The sequence below is a fragment of the Schistocerca americana genome, chromosome 7 (genome assembly GCF_021461395.2).
Source record: "Schistocerca americana isolate TAMUIC-IGC-003095 chromosome 7, iqSchAmer2.1, whole genome shotgun sequence".
NCBI lineage: Eukaryota > Metazoa > Arthropoda > Insecta > Orthoptera > Acrididae > Schistocerca > Schistocerca americana.
The window spans coordinates 365,506,053-365,525,641 of record NC_060125.1 but is presented as its reverse complement, the minus strand read 5'-3'; the positions used below and the strand labels follow the sequence as shown (position 1 = coordinate 365,525,641).

The 19,589-nt window shown below is 40.8% G+C and overlaps 1 protein-coding gene across 1 annotated transcript in view; it reads left to right on the top strand.

Moving 5' to 3' along the window:
* Positions 1-2,501: 2,501 nt before the first annotated feature.
* Positions 2,502-19,589, top strand: part of LOC124622937 — a 131,142-nt gene continuing 114,054 nt past the window's right edge. The window contains exons 1-2 of the mRNA XM_047148728.1: positions 2,502-2,527; positions 9,426-9,590. Coding sequence (XP_047004684.1) covers positions 2,502-2,527; positions 9,426-9,590 — 191 coding nt within the window. The remainder of the gene's footprint in view (positions 2,528-9,425; positions 9,591-19,589) is intronic.

Here is a 19,589-nt window from a genome sequence, read left to right as displayed (position 1 = left end):
AGTATTATGCAACAGGAGACCTCCTGCCGTTGCATTGGACCTGTGGTGGTGTACTCCGTTCATCATAAGAATAAACCTGACGTAAACAAACAAAAACGCGATGATTGGTCAGGAGCCGCAGCACACCTACGCTGGTGCTGTTACGCTCTTGGAAGTAGGTCATACTTATGTATTAGATATATCAGGGGCGATTCTAGAAGTCGGTCAAGGGGTGGAGGGGGGGTGGGGGGTGAGAGGGGGTTTGGGGAATGAAATATCGCTTAACAAAAGGAGCGTTTGGGTCTTCTACCGACAAACTGGTAACATTTAGTGTTGCTTAAAGTAGTTTTTGGTAACTGTTTTGGAGTTCAGGGTAAAAAATGTGTTTTAATAAATAATAAGACGCCTATTTTTAAGTTAAATGATATTCATTGGTTTAGATAGTAAGCTATTTTCCACTCTTATTCTTTTGTTAATATGTGTTTGAAATACATTGTAACCTATATTGCTACATAATTATTAAAAAAAAAGATTGAATCCGTTGGACTAACATATTTGTTGATTTCTGAAGTCATTTTATCCATGGTGGGGGCCATAGCCTCCATAGCCCTCCCCCCCCCCCCCCCCCTCCCAATGCCACCGATCCTGGTGGTATTGTTACTAAGTTACGTTGAATGACACCTTAAGATATTCTAATGTATTAATAGCCATCAGCGTTTTCCTTACTCACGCTTTAGCTATGTAGTTTTTATTTCAAAAATCGTGTACAGTCACATCCTCTGCATTGTTGTGCTCTAATTGTCACGCTGTTAATACGGCAGTATGAAAATGGCTGAGGCTGCTTCCTGCTCCCTAGTGAAACACGGGTGTGGACCACGGTTAACAAGTGCCGAGAAGTAGGTTGTTCTTAATGTTTTTCACAAATTTACAGAAATAATCGGCTTTATAGTTTTCCGAGGCACTGTATTAGATACAGTTGCCCCTAAACGCACATTAGAAATATGATGGAATCCGTAGTGTTAGTAGTTTGACAACTTGAAGCATTTCGTAGACCGCTGGTTCAAGCCTAGTTGGTGTCAATTTTTCTCCTTTAATTTGAAATACCTACACCTCGTAATTGTAAAATTCATCATCATTTTTTATGAATAATGCACGTCTTCTTGCTTTTAATTACATATTGTTCGCGAAATTCCTGTTTTCATTTCAAATATAAATTCTCAGTCATCGATATTTTATGAAAGGCTATTAGTACAGGTTGATTAAACTAAGAAAACATAACAATTTAATTTCTTTATCCCCCCTGTTTGGCTTTTGGAGAAGTATGGGCATCGAGATGAAAACCTTTGTAATGTCATTTTGTCGTAATTATTATTTACCAGATACTAAAGAGAATAAACGTACCTGATGCTAGAAATCTTAGTGTCACAAGCAGTCTGTCTTTAACACTAATGGACTGACGCATAGTAGTGTCTTGCTTGTCAATTTTGGGTCCAATTAGAATGAGTATTTCTGCCCTCTCCGCCGCTGGAATTCTCACAAAATTTCTATCTTGTTGTGGATTTTCCATCGCAAGCTCTACAATGAGATTTTTGTATGCTCCAAAATCATTCCACCGCCTAATTCATTCTCTTATCCAACAAGAATACAGTAGCTTACGGATTTTTTCTTTGGTGCTAAAAGTATTAGAAATGTAGCTGCATCGCGATGCTCTTTCATTGCAACCTCTTCCTTCCTCCACAGAATTACGACTGATAAATCTTGCAGTGAGTCTTTTCTCAGGTCTCTCAGTCTGTATTACCCTGCTGTGTGTAAACGATGCTGGCATGTGCTCTGACAAGACTCTCAGATACTGAAAAAAGTACTCATAACCATCAGACAGTCACCATCAGCGAAAATTTGCATTTAGTGTAAGCAATTCTATGAGTAGTATCTGAGAGTACCAAACTGTCTAAGAGCAAAAAACTCTAACATGTATGCAAGCCAATTTCTCTAATGGAGATATTCATCACTACCCGTTCAAGTTTAAAATTTTTTTCGAACATTCAGCAACATTTCGTATGCACGCATGGCCTAAAATTAGCTAATGATAAGTTGCTCGATATAACACTTTTTGAATACATTTGCGATTCAGGCACGTGTGCAGTGATAGTACACAATGACAGTGATAAACAATGATAAGGTAAGGCGTTCATTACAAAGCTGAGATGTTAACTAGAAACAGATAGCTGGCAAATATACAGTATCCGCCCCGCCTTACCTGTCCTACTCTTACTATCCTGCCATATACCGGACAGTAGGTCAACATCCGGCAGGTAGCGGATTTTCAATAAATTATGAAAATTTTACAAAATCGACTTTGGTTAAATCACGTGTAAGATACTCTGAACACAAATGAAACCACAATGTCTTCAGATCAAAACACAATTTATTATTCATTTAACAAGAAAGTAAACATTAAGGTGAGTGAACACCAATTTCTCTATGTTCAGAGTTAGTAGGCGATTTCGCTTGTCTTCGTAACCATGGCCAGATGCAGAGGCGCTGAGAGGTAAATTCCGGTACATTTTCTCAAATTCGGGTACTGTATCGCTTGCTGACCGCCAAATACAAGAGTCGCAATTAGAATCGAATAGAACTGCCCTTAAATAATAGTCAATTTTGCATGTCATCACGTTTCTCGCCCGTCACATTTGTAAGCTCCTCACTATATGTTTCTGTATGAAATTTAGCCCAAATTTACCTGCCACTCTATAAAAAAATCTACGTATAACAAAAACTATATACCGACAAACTTTTACCCAGCTGAAACTCGTATGAAAACCTTTGACTAAACGGAATCTAATTTGAACTGAACTGTAAATGGTTTAAATACATCTTGTCTTTATATTAAATGTGCAACTGAAGAACAATTATCTGGCCCTAATCAAAATTTTCACTTACCTCACGTCTTGACAACATTGTTGCAGATTTCTCGAAACCACAACCGCAACAAGCAAGCTGGCAGCGGCTAAGCTAGATTTCTATTTTTTAAAATAAAATTTCCAAACAATATTCAAAGTGTTGCATCCCAAGTGGTTCAGTGTGGCAATGCGTAATGGTAAACCTTCTTTAAACAGTGAATTTGGGAGAGTAACTATTCCTATAAAATGATATTCCAAGGCAAAGATTTTAAAATGAAGTATGTATTAAAAAAGACAGAGTAAAACTTCGCGTGATCTTCACACGTAACACTGGTCTGAACAATACTACGCTTAACAAAGTGAATAATGATTTGGAAAAGGTACAATGTTAACAGACAACTTCTATAAAAACTAGAGCTTCATCAGTTGATACCTTAATGTATGGTTCAGGGAAGTGTTGTGGTCTTTCTCTCAGCTGTGAGCAAGTTAACTAGCTGCGCAGTCTTACCTTGAACGCCTTCACCCAAAATAATTAACAATATTCAAAATTTATATCTTTTTCTCCTTCAAGTATATATTCATATTCATCCTTTCTTCATCGAACAGATAAAATAACAAGTCAACACAACACTACTGAATACGTCCATCACCTGCCACACTTCAACAGTAACATAACATACTCTCTCTCTCTGACGTGCACATCGATAACTTACAAATCTCAAAATGACGTGCCCACCTTACACACTGACTATTATTGTTTTCATTTGTCATTTCATTATGGCGATTCCAAAACGTGTCGTGAGCTTCGGGTGTCACGGTCGATTCAGTCTTCTCTCCTCTATTTCTTTTAGCAAAGGAAAATTCTTTTCAAAATTCCAGTAGGACAGTCTGTCGAGCTCTTTCAGCTTCAATAATCCCCAAATAGTCTGTCTTGAATCTTGGCTCCAAAAAGCTTGCAATCAGGTATACTGGATCTTTATTTAAGGAGCTGAAACGACTTTCTAATTGAGATTTCAACGACTCTCTCATGCGTGTTGAGTCAGGGGCTCTTAGTGCTGTCTCACACAAGTCTAAATACTTAAATAAGTATATGCCGCATCATGTGGAATTCCTTCGGATATGCAGGAGGGACCAGTTATTTCTTCAAAGGTCTTCAAGAGCTTAACGTACTGCTACATCAAACACTACTGATGACCGTCAAGTTGGTTAGCGTATCGTGTCAGACACATATAGCGACATAGCCTTTTTAGTTCCAACAGGTGCGCCACATATAAAAGGTGGAATTCCATCTCGTGTTGATATTTTGCACGAACTGATTCTCCGATGAATGAAACTTCCTTTGAATCGCCGACAGTTTTTCTTGAGTTAAACTCGAATGATCAAAGTGGGTTATGAGCCGTCTACCAGTAAAGATCATTCCTGCTATTTCAGGCTGGATCTCCAATGATTCAGTTACAACCCTCTGAGGAGAATGGATGAAACAGATGGGAGAATCTTAGTCAGCCACACGAATACGTTTCACCTCTTAGCGCCAGAGTCCTGAAGCAGATGGAATGTGCTGGGGTGGCACCATCCTCTGGTTTGGCAGAGGTTAAAGCGCTGGTGCTATTCCTCCAAAAATCTGCAACAGCGCAAAACAAAATATGCCTCTCTTGTTGTCTTCCTGTAACCCCATCCTTCTCAGGTTGTCAGCAGGGCGCAACAGCAAAGTGACAGCGGATATAGACCAACCCTGTAACGAATGACTATGTGTATTTTACTTTGGTCAATATCCCAGCGATCTGCGACAGTATTAAGTTCCCTTGCTCTATTTTCTCCAGTGTGAGAACCTAGAAAGTCTTCCGATCTTTTTACAAATTCTGTCACAGATGTCAGGAACCATCTTTTGCTAAACCTATGTACGGATTGGAATTTTATAGTGGAGTAAAGCTTGTTCTAGAATTCTTGTAAATCCGATCCTTTCCACGATAAGCAATGGATCGTTGTCTAGTACAACGATTTCTCCTATTAAGTAGTGACATTTTTTGGCTTTTGCATCGTTCACTTCCCAAACGTCTCTGACTGTCAGTTGCTTTTCCATAGATGTTGAACTTGTAACTAGGATGGTTAAAGGTGGTGTAGGCACGGCAGCGACTGTACTTCCACAAACTGGTTGGAATTTATCTGGATGATCCGTTTTGAAATGATTTTTCGTAGCTGAAATACTTGTCAGCCGAAAAAAAATTTGTTGGATAAGTTAGGTTAGGTATTTTCTATTAGTTTAAATGCTTTTTTATAACTACACTTCACAAACAAGTTTAATTGATCCGAGAATTCGATAAAAGGTACCTACAAACACCTTGTTGATGAGTGTAATAAAACAATTCAAAACAAAGGCATAAAAGACAAGGTAAGGCTCTGTTACATAGGCCCACATGCTTTTTCTTTCCGCCACGAGAAATTTGTAACACGTCACAACAAAGAAATGGCAAACGTATTATTGTCGTTGTTAATAGCAAAATATTCCCAAAAAGATCTTTTTTTTACCTACAACATTTTTCGTAAGTCACCTTGCAAACTGACAAAATATTTTCAGTAGTAACCTTCAAATAACAACCTTTCAAACTGATCACAATTCCCAATAAATCAAACAGTGAAATCAATCAATAAATATGTCAATCGCTCGCTTCGCTCATGGAAGACGATGCCCGAATTTACCTACATCCGCACGCTACTCCACGCGCGGCTTCTGCGGGCTCTCTCAGACCTTAACGTTACTTTACGTACGACCTGCTCCGTGGCGAATGTCCAGCCACCCGACTTACACGATGGTAAGACATCCGGTATGCGACAAACAGGTATTTGATATTCAGCTTAACTGTATTAGGTATAGATGTACTATCTAAAGCGACATATGAAAATTTGTGATGAATCGGTACTCGAATGATTTCTCGCGAACTGCCGCCTTCAACTTAGGCTATCCGAGCACGCTGCCCAGGCTGACCAAACTTCCAAATATCACACACCTATCTATTTCTGCTCATATATTGTACCCTATTACGAAAATAAATGCCGGTCGAGGTGGCCGAGCGGTTATAGGCGCTACAGTCTGGAACCGCGCGGCCGCTACGGTCGCAGGTTCGAATCCTGCCTCGGGCATGGATGTGTGTGATGTCCTTAGGTTAGTTAGGTTTAAGTAGTAGGGGACTGATGACCTTAGAAGTTAAGTCCCATAGTGCTCAGAGCCATTTGAATCATTTGATTGTGAAAATAAATAGGTAATGTGTGACACATGGAAGTTGGAGTCGGTCCGCGGAACGTGCTGGGTAGCCCAAGCGATAACTCGACCGCCCGCGATAAGCGAAAAATCCGAGTTGTAGTACCTGCCTGGTAAAAATTTTTATATGACGCTTTAGATAGTACGTCTGTATCTATCACAGTTAAGTTGAATTTCAGGAATCAGTTTCAGTATTTGAAATGAAGTTCGTCATTGAATATACAGGGTGGTCCATTGATCGTGACCGGGCCAAATATCTCACTAAATAAGCGTCAAATCAAAAGAACTACAAAGAACGAAACTTGTCTAGCTTGAAGGGTGAAACCAGAATGCGCTATGGTTGGTCCGCTAGATGGCGCTGCCATAGGTCAAACCGATATCAACTGCGTTTTTTAAAATAGGAACCCCCATTTTTATTACATATTCGTGTAGTACGTAAAGAAATATGACTGCTCTAGTTGGACCAGTTTTGTCGCTTTGTGATAGATGGCGCTGTAATAGTCACAAACATATGGCTCACAATTTTAGACGATTAGTTGGTAACAGGTAGGTTTTAAAATTAAAATACAGAACGTAGGTACGTTTGAACATTTTATTTCGGTTGTTCCAATGTGATACATGTACCTATGCTGTTACAGCGGGATTACCTGTAAATGCCACATTAATGCAATAAATGCTCAAAATGATGTCCGTCAACCTCAATGCATTTGGCAATACGTGTAACGACATTCCTCTCAACAGCGAGTAGTTCGCCTTCCGTAATGTTCGCACATGCATTGACAATGCGCTGAAGCATGTTGTCAGGCGTTGTCGGTGGATCACGATGGCAAATTATCCTCAACTTTCCCCACAGAAAGAAATCCGGGGACGTCAGATCCGGTGAACGTGCGGGCCATACTATGGTGCTTCGACGACCAATCCACCTGTCATGAAATATGCTATTCAATACCGCTTCAACCGCACGCGAGCTATGTGCCGTACATCCATCACGTTGGAAGTACATCGCCATTCTGACATGCAGTGAAACATCTTGTAGTAACATCGGTAGAACATTACGTAGGAAATCAGTATACATTGCATCATTTAGATTACCATCGATAAAATGGGGGCCAATTATCCTTCCTCCCATAATGACGCACCATACATTAACCCACCAAGGTCGCTGATGTTCCACTTGCCACAGCCGTCGTGGATTTTCCGTTGCCCAATAGTACATATTACGCCGGTTTACGTTACCGCTGTTGGTGAATGACGCTTCGTCGCTAAATAGAACGCGTACAAAAAATCTATCATCGTCCCATAATTTCTCTTGTGCCCGGTGGCAGAACTGTACACGACGTTCAAAGTTGTCGCCATGCAATTTCTGGTGCATAGAAATATGGTACGGGTGCAATCGATGTTGATGTAGCATTCTCAACACCGAAGTTTTTGAGATTCCCGTTTCTCGCGCAATTTGTCTGCTACTGATGTGCAGATTAGCCGCGACAGGAGCTAAAACACGTACTTGGGCATCACCATTTGTTGCAGGTCGTGTTGACGTTTCACACGTGGCTGAATACCTCCTGTTTCCTTAAGTAACGTAACTATCCGGCGAACGGTCCGGACACTTGGAAGATGTCGTACAGGATACCGAGCAGCATACGTAGCACACGCCCGTTGGGCATTTTGATCACAATAGCCATACATCAACATGATATCGACCTTTTCCGCAATTGGTAAACGGTCCATTTTAACACGGGTATTGTATCACGATGCAATTACCGTCCACACTGGCGGAATGTTATGTGATACCACGTACTTATACGTTTGTGACTATTACAGCACCATGTATCACAAAGCGAAAAAAGTGGTCCAACTAAAGCATTCATATTTCTTTACGTACTACACGAATATGTAATAAAAAATGGTGGTTCCCATTTAAAAAAAACGCAGTTGATATCCATTTGACCTATGGCAGCGCCATCTAGCGGGCCAACTATAGCGCCATCTGGTTTCCCCCTTCAAGCTAGACAAGTTTCGTTCTTTGTAGTGTTTTCGTTCGATGCTTATTTCGTGAGATATTAGGCCCGGTCACTATCAATGGCCACCCTGCATACAGGATGAGTCAGGAGGAAAGTTACATGCTTTGAGGGGCGACAGTACTCGTGATACTGAACAAACAACTTTTTATGGACGTATGCCCTATTTCTAACGGTTTCCGACATACAACACATTTAATATCACAATTTTACGTTTCTCCTGAATAACTCGAAAACCGCAATCTCCAACGAAGACGTGTCGCAGTACAAAATTAAACTACATTAAATTTCCTACAAGAATTTCCCATTCATTTTTTCTCTAGAATTAACAGTTTGTGCGAAGAGAGCGTGAGAATGTTGAAAAACTTGCGCGACGCGCATGCGCTGTGTGTTACGTAGTTTTTGTTGGCCAATCTGAGGTAGTTTCCCGACTTGATGGACAAGTGTCCCGTATCAGACTGTTCTCAACTTGCTGTACACTACTATGGTACGTTGTAAACAGTGACAATGTTTGAAAGTACAGAAAGTAAATATCAATGATTATTAAATGTGTTCTGTCTCGGAAAACATTCGGAATAGGGCTTAACTCCAAATGAAGTTTTCTATTCAGCATCACGAGTACTACCACCCCTCAAAGCATGTACGTTTCCTCCTGACCCACCCTGCATAAAAAAGGTATTTGTTTCATCTCCAATGTTATCTTATATAAAAACATAAACGGTTAGGGAATACTTTTTTAAAAAAATCGAATGACAAGTCTACATGAAAAATCACAGGAACTGGAAAACAGAATTTTTTATATGTATAAAAGGTACAGTGTTAATTAGAAAACTAATTCTAGAAACGAATTTGACACAGGCAATAAGAATTCAGTCTTCAGTTGCAAGGTAAAATTTTTTTAGTTTACCTAGGTTTAGATGCCAATAATGGTATCTTATTCAGAAGCTATAAATTAACCCATACTGACATACATTGAAATACATCACCAATCTAATGATTTCATAATAAGGAAAATCGTGATACTTTACAAAAATTAATTTTTTTTTTTTTTTTTTTTTTTACCTTGCAACTGAAGGTTGAATTTCTTATTGCCTGAACAATTCATGGTTGCTGAAGCGCTGCATTATGTTAAAGATTTGTGAATTTGACACACTCACTTGTAGATGAAAATGGTAAGTAATGAAGTCGGACTGTCAATATCTAGCTGCCGGATCTGGCACGTGGGCGGAACCTGTGAAAAAGCAGTCACGGCACAGAGTGATTTGCCGCAAGGCGGAAAGCGTGGCGTGCGAAACACACAGCAACTACCAGCGAACGCGCAAAAGTCGATGCGCATGCGCGCCGTCCCGCGCGTAACTACAAACGGAACAGCCACCTTCGTCAGTGGATTGCGAGCTACCGTTACCGCAGGTGCACGCCGCGCCCTCAGCCTACCAGGTGAGCTACCTACGGCGTTTAACCACAGCGCTCATGCGAATTCTACTCCGGAAATGTCCGAGTACCGCCGTACCTCGTTGTTGAAGAACGCGTGGAGGTGTCGTACCGATGTCGAAAAACTTGCAGAGACCTCATTAGAAATACTCTGCGTGAACTGCCGCGTCATCTTATACTTAAAATGCTGAAATACTAAAATATCCGATGTTTCGTCCGTTTTGCAGAGGCCTTCCTCATGTTGTAGATTAATTTAGTCGAGGAGTGGGTGCTCCAGTTTAACCACATACACGAGGGTAATCCCAAAAGTAAGGTCTCCTATTTTTTATAAGTACATAGACCTGTTTATTTCTACAATGATTTGCAACAGCTTACAGCTTCAACATTAGCTATTTTTCGACATGATTACCATTTCTGTCTATGCATTTTTGTAGACGCTGTGGCAGTTTTTGTATGCCCATGTCATACCAGCTCGCCGTCATGCGGTTCAGAAGGTTATGAACCTCTTCTTTCACCTCCTCGTCAGAGCTGAATCGCTTTCCGGTCAAATGTTCTTTTAACTTAGGAAACAGGTGATAGTCACTGGGCTCCAAGTCAGGACTATGGGGTGGGTGGGTGATTAAGTTTCACTGAAACTGTTGCAGGAGAACAACAGTTTGCCGAGCAATGTGTGGGCGAGCGTTGTCACGGAGAATGGGTACGCTCAACATTCCTCTTCTCCGGTTCTGAATTGCCCGTTTAACTTTTTTCAGAGTCCCAAAGTACCTGTCAGCCTTAATTGTGGTCCCAGCGATTCAGCTCCGACGACGAGGTGAAAGAAGAAGTTCATAACTTTCTGAGCAGCGCATGACATGGGCATACAAAAACTGCCACAGCGTCTACAAAAATGCATCGACAGAAATGGTGATTATGTCGAAAAATAGCTAAATGTTCAAGCTGTAAACTGATGTAAACCATTGTAGAAATAAACAGGTCTATGTACTTATAAAACAATAGGAGACCTTACTTTTGGGATTATCCTTGTACATCTCTACAATGCAAAGCAAGGTGAAATGCATGGCAAACAGTACTTGCCATGGTACCACTTATTGGGGCTTCTTCCCGTTCCATTAAAGGATCCAGGGTGGGATGAATGACTGTTTAAATACCTTCGTGCGTGTTGTAAGTAACTTAACCTTGTCTTCACGGTCCGTACAACAGCGATTCGTAGATGTGTTGTGCAATGTTCCTGAATTCCTCGCTCAATACTGGCTCTTGGAACTTCCGTTCGAGACTGACCTCAGTCACCTGGGATGGGGCAGTTTTCACTGTTGTTTTTAACAGACTTTTCGAAAATCGTATCTCTGTAACTGTTAATGCAATAGAACATGTCGTTTCATTTGAAACGGGCCGGCCGAAGTGGCCGAGCGGTTCTAGGCGCTTAATTCTGGAACCGCGCGACCGCTTCGGTCGCAGGTTCGAATCCTGCCTCGGGCACGGAAGTGTGTAATGTCCTTAGGTTAGTTAGGTTTAAGTAGTTCTAAGTTCTAGGGGACTGATGACCTCAGATGTTAAGTCCCATAGTGCTCAGAGCCATTTGAAACGGTGGAAACTGGTTTCTATAATCTTAAAAAACTTATTGTGAAATATTAACAGTAGCAGACATACAAAATATTTTACTGGTTCACGTTTTTATTCCAAAGAAAAACTTGTATACGCCGTTCTTACACATAATTTGACAAAGCGTGGTATGTTTTGAAACAGTCTGGAATACAAAAAGCTACATCTCAATTTGGACACCACTATGATGTATCGTTTCGGCACGTTCCCTTTTTACTGATATCGGAACACGCTTTGCAGACACATGTTGGGTGTGACTTTTTTATGGTACTTGTTATTCCAATAGTTGTTTTACGAATATTCATTTAGCCGATACAGTGTTTTAAATCCTACACCACATAATTTTCTTTTATGTATTACTTACCTGAGCATTCGGCCTGGATCAGTATCAGAATCATCAACTTCTCCTCCTGAACTAGAATCGCGGAGTTATTCTTCCAGGACGTTGAAGAACATCGCTATCATCTAAATTCCCAATGCCGAGCAGAGGGACAACCAAGATACAGGTAGCAGACGGAAGTAGTATGGGACTCAGCACACAGCAGAAGCATGCAAAGCGCTGTTGTGGAGTACAGATAACCAAGAAATTTGAAAACTGCGTTGTGAAGACTATGCAAAGACCCTTCCTTGTGCAGACTACATGGCTACCGACAGAGGGCAGGATGTAGAGAAGGCCGTTATAACTGAAACAACCTGTTTTAAATTACATAGTTTTTTGTCTCCAGTTTTGCCTGACTGTTAAAACTGTTAAAAAATCGGTTAATGAAATAACAAATTTTTGCTTTTTTACTGATGTTATAGTTGAACTTCCTTATAATATTACCATATTACCATAATATTACAGTGGGACAGCTCGTGTACACCGTCGTGATTTCTGTGGTATGGTCATATTCCTCGTAAGAAACATACTTCTCATGCTAGCGACAAATGTATATGTGTGTACCTCATATATAATGTCATTTTCAACTTCAGTTAGCAACAAGATGTTTCAGAATGAGGTTACTGCAGAAAGAGATCTGTTGTAATATGGCAACTTGGCAACAATAAGTATAGACTCCTCACATCGTTGTTGCCTTACGACAGTCATACTGCAGTAGCGGTGACAATCACAGAACTCCTCAGCAGCACACGTTATGTTGTTTTCCATAAGAAATTGTTACGAAGTGCGCGCATTTTAGAATAGCATGTACAATAAAAGGAAAGTTTTAACGGTGGAAGAAAAAGTGAATGTGAGTCATGAAATCGAGAATGGAGCTAAAGAAGTTGATGCGTGTCGTCAATTTGGCCTCGTAAGTTCCACTCTGGAAGCGATTGGTAGAACAAGGATAAAGTTGTTACTGCGTTTGAACAAAATGGATCTAAAAATAAGTGGTTACCAAAAGCTGAGCGGAGCGACGTGAATGAAGCGCTGCTTAAGTGGTTTACACAACATAGGAGCATCAGTGCACCCATTAGTGGCTCTCTCCTTATGGTGAAAGCAGAAGAATTCGCCAATATATTAAAAGATGAGGAATTTGGACTGACAGATTCAAGCAACTTAAGATGTTGAAGTCGACAGTATCAAATGCTTTGCTGAAATCTAAGAAGCAAATGATGGTCGCTGCTTGTCTATCCATGCCAAGTTTCAGGTCATATGTCACCTTCATCAATGCGGATTTTGTGCTTCGATGTTTACGGAAACCCGATTGGTATTAGTCTAGTAGGTTGTTAGTAGTTAGGTAGTTGGTGAGCTGGTCATGGACTACATATTCTAAGGCTAAGCCCTAAGATATATACTATTTATTGCTTGCACAAACCGAAATATACTTCATGTCACTTAATTGAAACTATTTGAACAGCATTACCAGCAATTACCCTAATTTTTATTGCATTTCCCTCACTACGACGCACTTTCAAAATGAGCACAGAACATAGGACTTAAACTCAACCCATCTAAAACCCAAGCGGTACTTGTTGGTCACTCTAAGATCATTAGCCCAAAACATCGGGAATCCGTACCATCTCTACTCCTAAATGGAACAAATATCAACTTCTCTCCCTCAGCAAAGAGTTTGAGAGTAATAATAGACGAAAATCTAAATTCGACAGAGCACGTAACTGCAGTGTGCAAACAAGCATCAGCATCCCTTCATGCTCTTCAAAAATATAAAAACTCTTCCCTTTCGATCTATAAAAGAAATTAGTACAAACGCTTATACTCCCAATCATTGACTAAAGCGATATTATCTACAAGGTCTCTCTCAGGAAAATTCGCGACTTCGGTGACCATGAATGCCTGCGTCCGATATATCTGTGACGTTCGACTTTTTGATCATATCTCACCAGCATATGCACAAATGTCCTGGCTGCGTGCAGACAAACACAGAGATTTCCATTCACTCTGTCTCATCTACTGTCTTATAAATGTACGCTGTCCCTCATATCTGTCCTCATCCTTAACGCTCATGTCTGAACAATATGACAGAAACACACGTTCCCATCATAATAAAATCCTCTCTGTTCCACTACATCGCTCAGTCACCTTCTCGAAGTTCTTTACAATAGCAGTAACCCGACTGTGGAATAACCTCCCTTGTTATATTAAAGAACTTAAAACCACGTCCGGCTTCAGAAAACAGTTAATGACGTATCTGCTTAAGCACATGAATGTACTTCACCCCATTACTTCCTTCTTTCCTATTAGATCTTCTTCAGTTCCCAGTTTTTTCTTAACTGATGCGACCTTCTTAAATCTCCCTGCCCCAAAACTCGGTGTACCAGTAAACAGCTACCTTATACACCAATATATTAATGTACATCTGCACAAATCTTCATTGCAATTGCCAATTTTTCTCATGTTTACCATTACTATTTCATTTTTCCTTTTACTGATACCAGTATTATTATTGCTTTTATCGTAATTTTTATGTATAGCATGTGTCGTAAAAATACTGCCAGTATTTGCTTTATTGGGTCTTAGTCATCATTATCTATTCATATTGTCACTAGATTAAGCTATTTTTCTTATTCAAACTACTGTCATGATGTAACTATGATGTGTAAAATGCTGCTTGTGTGGAACACTGGTCCGATGTATGAGAGTACCTGATGGCGTTCATCTGATCAGGTTAAATAAATAAATAAATTAATAAATAAATAAACGTCAGGGCATTAGTTTTGGTAAAGTGAGCGATGATGCCTACAGTGTGAACACTGAAACAATCCGACAATGGCTCACTACCGTGTCGCCTACAATTCGTCACGGGTATGCAGACTGTGACATCTTTAACGCAACGAGACTGTAATTTTCTTTAAACTGACACTTTACGAACCTCTGAAATTAAAGGGCGAACAATGTGGTAGTGGGAAGTTATCAAAAGAACGAATAACAGTTCTGATTTGTGCTAACGCAGACGGAAAGAAAAAATTGCTCGTGATAATTAAATAAAAAAATCCTAGGTGTTTTAAGCATGTGAAAAATCTGATAGTGCACTACAGTGCTAATAAAAAGTCCTGGATGACCTCCAAACTCGTTGAAGCTGAAATAAGGCGTTGGGATCGGGAGCTTAGAAGTCAGAAAAGGAAGATACTGGTTCGTGTTGACAACTGTCCAGGATATCCTGCACTGGCGAGGAGAACATTAAGCTTGATTTTCTTCCTGCAAATGCGACAAGGTTTTTGCAGCCCATACACCAAGGGGTAATTAGGAGTCTGAGATGCCACTATCGTAAACTTATGTTACCGAAAATGATACAATGGATTGAGAAAAAGCAGGATTATTCTGTTACACTGATGGATGCGATCGGACGCATTACCAAAGCTTGGAGCCGCGTCACTGCCCAAACCATCTGTCATGCTGGAATCACGACTGAAAGAGTAAATGCTGCCGAAACTGAAGACAGGTTCGATGACACTGCATTGCTGCCAGAAATTGCAGTAACTGAGATATTCTCAATCAGTGCGACTATGAAAAGCATGCAACAATATTTGATGACATTGTTACAACCGAAGCGCAAACTGAAGACGAGATTGTACATGAAATGAAGAATCAAGGCCACAGTGATCATGATGTGAGCGAAGAAGATGAAGAAGAAAGAAATAAAGTGCTTATTCCTACTGTGAGTTACGCTTTAGAAGAAATTAGAATTGTGAACATGTGCTATGAAGCTAGGGGAAGGAGCAGTGAAACTGCATATGAAATAATTAACATTTCACGTAATTTTAAAGTGTGCATTGGATAAATAGACATCAGAGTAAAATCACTGATTGCTTCACTCCTAAATAAAGAAGTTTGGTGTGTCCTCGACATACTGCTACATACAAGGTGGTCCATTGATCGTGACCGGGCCAAATATCTCACGAAATAAGGATCAAACGAAAAACCTACAAAGAACGAAACTTGTCTAGCTTGAAGGGGGAAACCAGATGGCGCCATGGTTGGCCCGCTAGATGGCGCTGCCATTGGTCAAACGGATATCAACTGCGTATTTTTAAAATAGGAACCCCTATTTTTTATTACATATTCGTGTAGTACGTAAAGGAATATGAATGTTTTAGTTGGACCACTTTTTTCGCTTTGCGATAGATGGCGCTGTAATAGTCACAAACATATGGCTCACAATTTTAGACGAACAGTTGGTAACAGGTAGGTTTTTTAAATTAAAATACAGAACGTAGGTACGTTTGAACATTTTATTTCGGTTGTTGCAATGTGACTCATGTACCTTTGTGAACTTATCATTTCTGAGAACGCATGCTGTTACAACGTGATTACCTGTAAATACCACATTAATGCAATAAATGCTCAAAATGCACTCGAGCTATGCGCCGGACATCCATCATGTTGGAAGTACATCGCCATTCTGTCATGCCGTGAAACATCTTGTAGTAACATCGGTAGAACATGTTTTAGTTGGACCACTTTTTTCGCTTTGCGATAGATGGCGCTGTAATAGTCACAAACATATGGCTCACAATTTTAGACGAACAGTTGGTAACAGGTAGGTTTTTTAAATTAAAATACAGAACGTAGGTACGTTTGAACATTTTATTTCGGTTGTTGCAATGTGACTCATGTACCTTTGTGAACTTATCATTTCTGAGAACGCATGCTGTTACAACGTGATTACCTGTAAATACCACATTAATGCAATAAATGCTCAAAATGATGTCCGTCAACCTCAATGCATTTGTCAATACGTGTAACGACATTCCTCTCAACAGCGAGTAGTTTGCCTTCCGTAATGTTCCCTGACGCATGTTGGCAGGCGTTGTCGGTCGGTTACGATAGAAATATCCTTCAACTTTCCCCACAGAAAGAAATACGGTGAACGTGCTGGCCATAGTATGGTGCTTCGACGACCAGTGCACCTGTCATGAAATATGCTATTCAATACCGCTTCAACCGCACTCGAGCTATGCGCTGGACATCCATCATGTTGGAAGTACATCGCCATTCTGTCATGCCGTGAAACATCTTGTAGTAACATCGGTAGAACATTACGTAGGAAATCAGCATACATTGTACCATTTAGATTGCCATCGATAAAATGGGGGCCAGTTATCCTTCCTCCCATAATTCCGCACCATACATTAACCCGCCAAGGTCGCTAATGTTCCACTTGTCGCAGCCATCGTGGATTGTCGTTGCCCAATAGTGCATAGACTATTATGCCGATTTACGTTACCGCTGTTGGTGAATGACGCTTCGTCGCTAAATAGAACGCGTGAAAAAAGTCTGCCATCGTCCCGTAATTTCTCTAGTGCCCGGTGGCAGAACTGTTCCCGACGTTCAAAGTCGTCGCCATGCAATTCCTGGTGCATAGAAATATGGTACGGGTGCAATCGATGTTGATGTAGCATTCTCAACACCGACGTTTTTGAGATTCCCGATTCTCGCGCAATTTGTCTGCTACTGATGTGCGGATTAGCCGCGACAGCAGCTAAAACACCTACTTGGTCATCATCATTTGTTGCAGGTCGTGATTGACGTTTCACATGTGGCTAAACACTTCCTGTTTTCTTAAATATCCGGCGAGCGGTCCGGACACTTGAATGATGTCGTCCAGGATACCGAGCAGCATACATAGCACACGCCCGTTGGGCATTCTGATCACAATAGCCATACATCAACGTGATGTCGACCTTTTCCGCAGTTGGTAAACGGTCCATTTTAACACGGGTAATGTATCACGTAGCAAATACCGTCCGCACTGACTGGAACGTTACGGGATACCACGTACTTATACGTTTGTGACTGTTACAGCGCCATCTATCAGAAAGCGAAAAAAGTGGTCCAACTAAAACATTCATATTTCTTTACGTACTACACGAATATGTAATAAAAATGGGGTTTCCTATTTTTAAAAAAACTCAGTTGATATCCGTTTGACCTATGGCAGCGCCATCTAGCGGGCCAACCATAGCGCCATCCCCCTTCAAGCTAGACGAGTTTCGTTCTTTGTAGTTTCTTCGTTTGATGCTTATTTCGTGAGATATTTGGCTCGCTCACTATCAATGGACCACCCTGAATACTCTATTCATATAAGATTAGGAGTGAATATAATGCTGTTATAGCCAGATTCCACTGTATTTCCGCCAGTAAACGTAGACTCCAAACAAAGATTGAAAACTTCTAACGAAGGTGAAGCACAAGAAGATCTCGATCAATGTGAAGTTGAGTCTGTAGCAGAAATCGGTTTCAGTGTATCCAGTAAAGTTGGCGAAGATGAAGGAGAAGGGCGGAGCGACGGCGTCGGCGAAATGTCGCACGTTCGTGTCTCTCCTGCATCGTCACTTTTGAATGGTATCAGTTTTTCACATTGAAGCAAGCACTAAAATAAGGGTTCAGTTATTATTCCAAATAATGTTTATGGGTATACCAAACAAATTTATCTTCTCATCCAAGGGACATAGTCGATGTTTTCTCTCCTTGTATGACGTCGCAAGTTTGTTGTGCCTCCTCCCAGTTTTATTCTTCTAAAGGAAATGGATCGTTGTAAATATTTCACTGCTACCACTCTTCATAAAATACTTCCAAACTAGGAACGGTGCCATTCTGCAATGCAACCAATGTCCGAGGACGACAGTGAGAAACTGTCATACGGACCAGTTGGGGGCAAGTATTATACATCGCACGTACACGCGTACTGTCTACATTGTTTCAGCAGTGCTATTCCGATTCTTATTTCATGTGTTTGTTGCTTGTTTCTAACTGTTTACGATGTTATTAAAATATCACTTATCGCTTTTCCCATTTTCGTATTAAGACCCAATATCTCAAAATGTCATAAATAAATGTTATTCGTTTGTAAAAATAGTTTTATTTAAAAGTCAAATATTTTAGAAGTAGATAATTGATATGCCGGTTTTTTACCCAGTTTCTAGAAAAAAATGAAAGAAGGAACTGTCATAACCGAGACCAAACAAATACAAAAAAATAGTGGTTATTCAGAACTACAATGCCGGTTCGGTTTTAACCGGTCGGTTTTTGCCATCTCTAACAGGAGGCGCAATGTCAGCTACGAATTGTTACACACAGCGCGACCAAGAGTCGGGCGCCATCCGCCTCACCATCTGCCGCTGCCCGGGTTCTACTCGGGCTCCGTCAGGATTTATTAAGCTGTGTTACACAGGTTAATTGGCGTCTACTTTGGCGTCACACTTCAGCAGTATCCTCGGAAGCGTCGCACGAGTGTCCTGTAAGCTGTTTCCTGTGAGGACTGGTTGCATTTTCTCTGTATTCTACAAATCTGTCGTAGACTGAACACTGCTTTACATACGCCTTAGCCTATGTAATCGTTCCATTTCACATCCTATACAAATTAATGCATTCAGTTATTCGTACGGGTTGGCCGATTCCAATTGTGACTCACTGACTTTGAATTCATAGGATATTACAGTTTGTTGCCTTGTAAATGCACTGTTTTACATTTTTGAACGCTTAAAGCAAGTATTCAGTTTTTGCACGACTTTAAAATCTCACCAAGATCTGGCTGAATATTTGTGAAGCTTTCTTCTGACAGTACTTCATCATCTGCGAGAAGTCTGAGGTTACTATTAATATTATTTACCTGGTCATTCAAGTGGTTCGAATGGCTCTGAGCACTATGGGACTTAACATTTGAGGTCATCAGTCCCCTACAACAACTACGTAAACCTAACTAACCTAAGGACATCACACACATCCATCCCCGAGGCAGGATTCGAACCTGCGACCGCTGGCCGCGGTGGTCTAGCGGTTCTAGGCGCTCAGTCCGGAGCCGCGCGACTGCTACGGTCGCAGGTTCGAATCCTGCCACGGGCATGGATGTGTGTGATGTCCTTAGGTTAGTTAGGTTTAAGTAGTTCTAAGTTCTAGGGGACTGATGACCATAGATGTTAAGTCCCATAGTGCTCAGAGCCATTTGAACCTGCGACCGTAGCGGT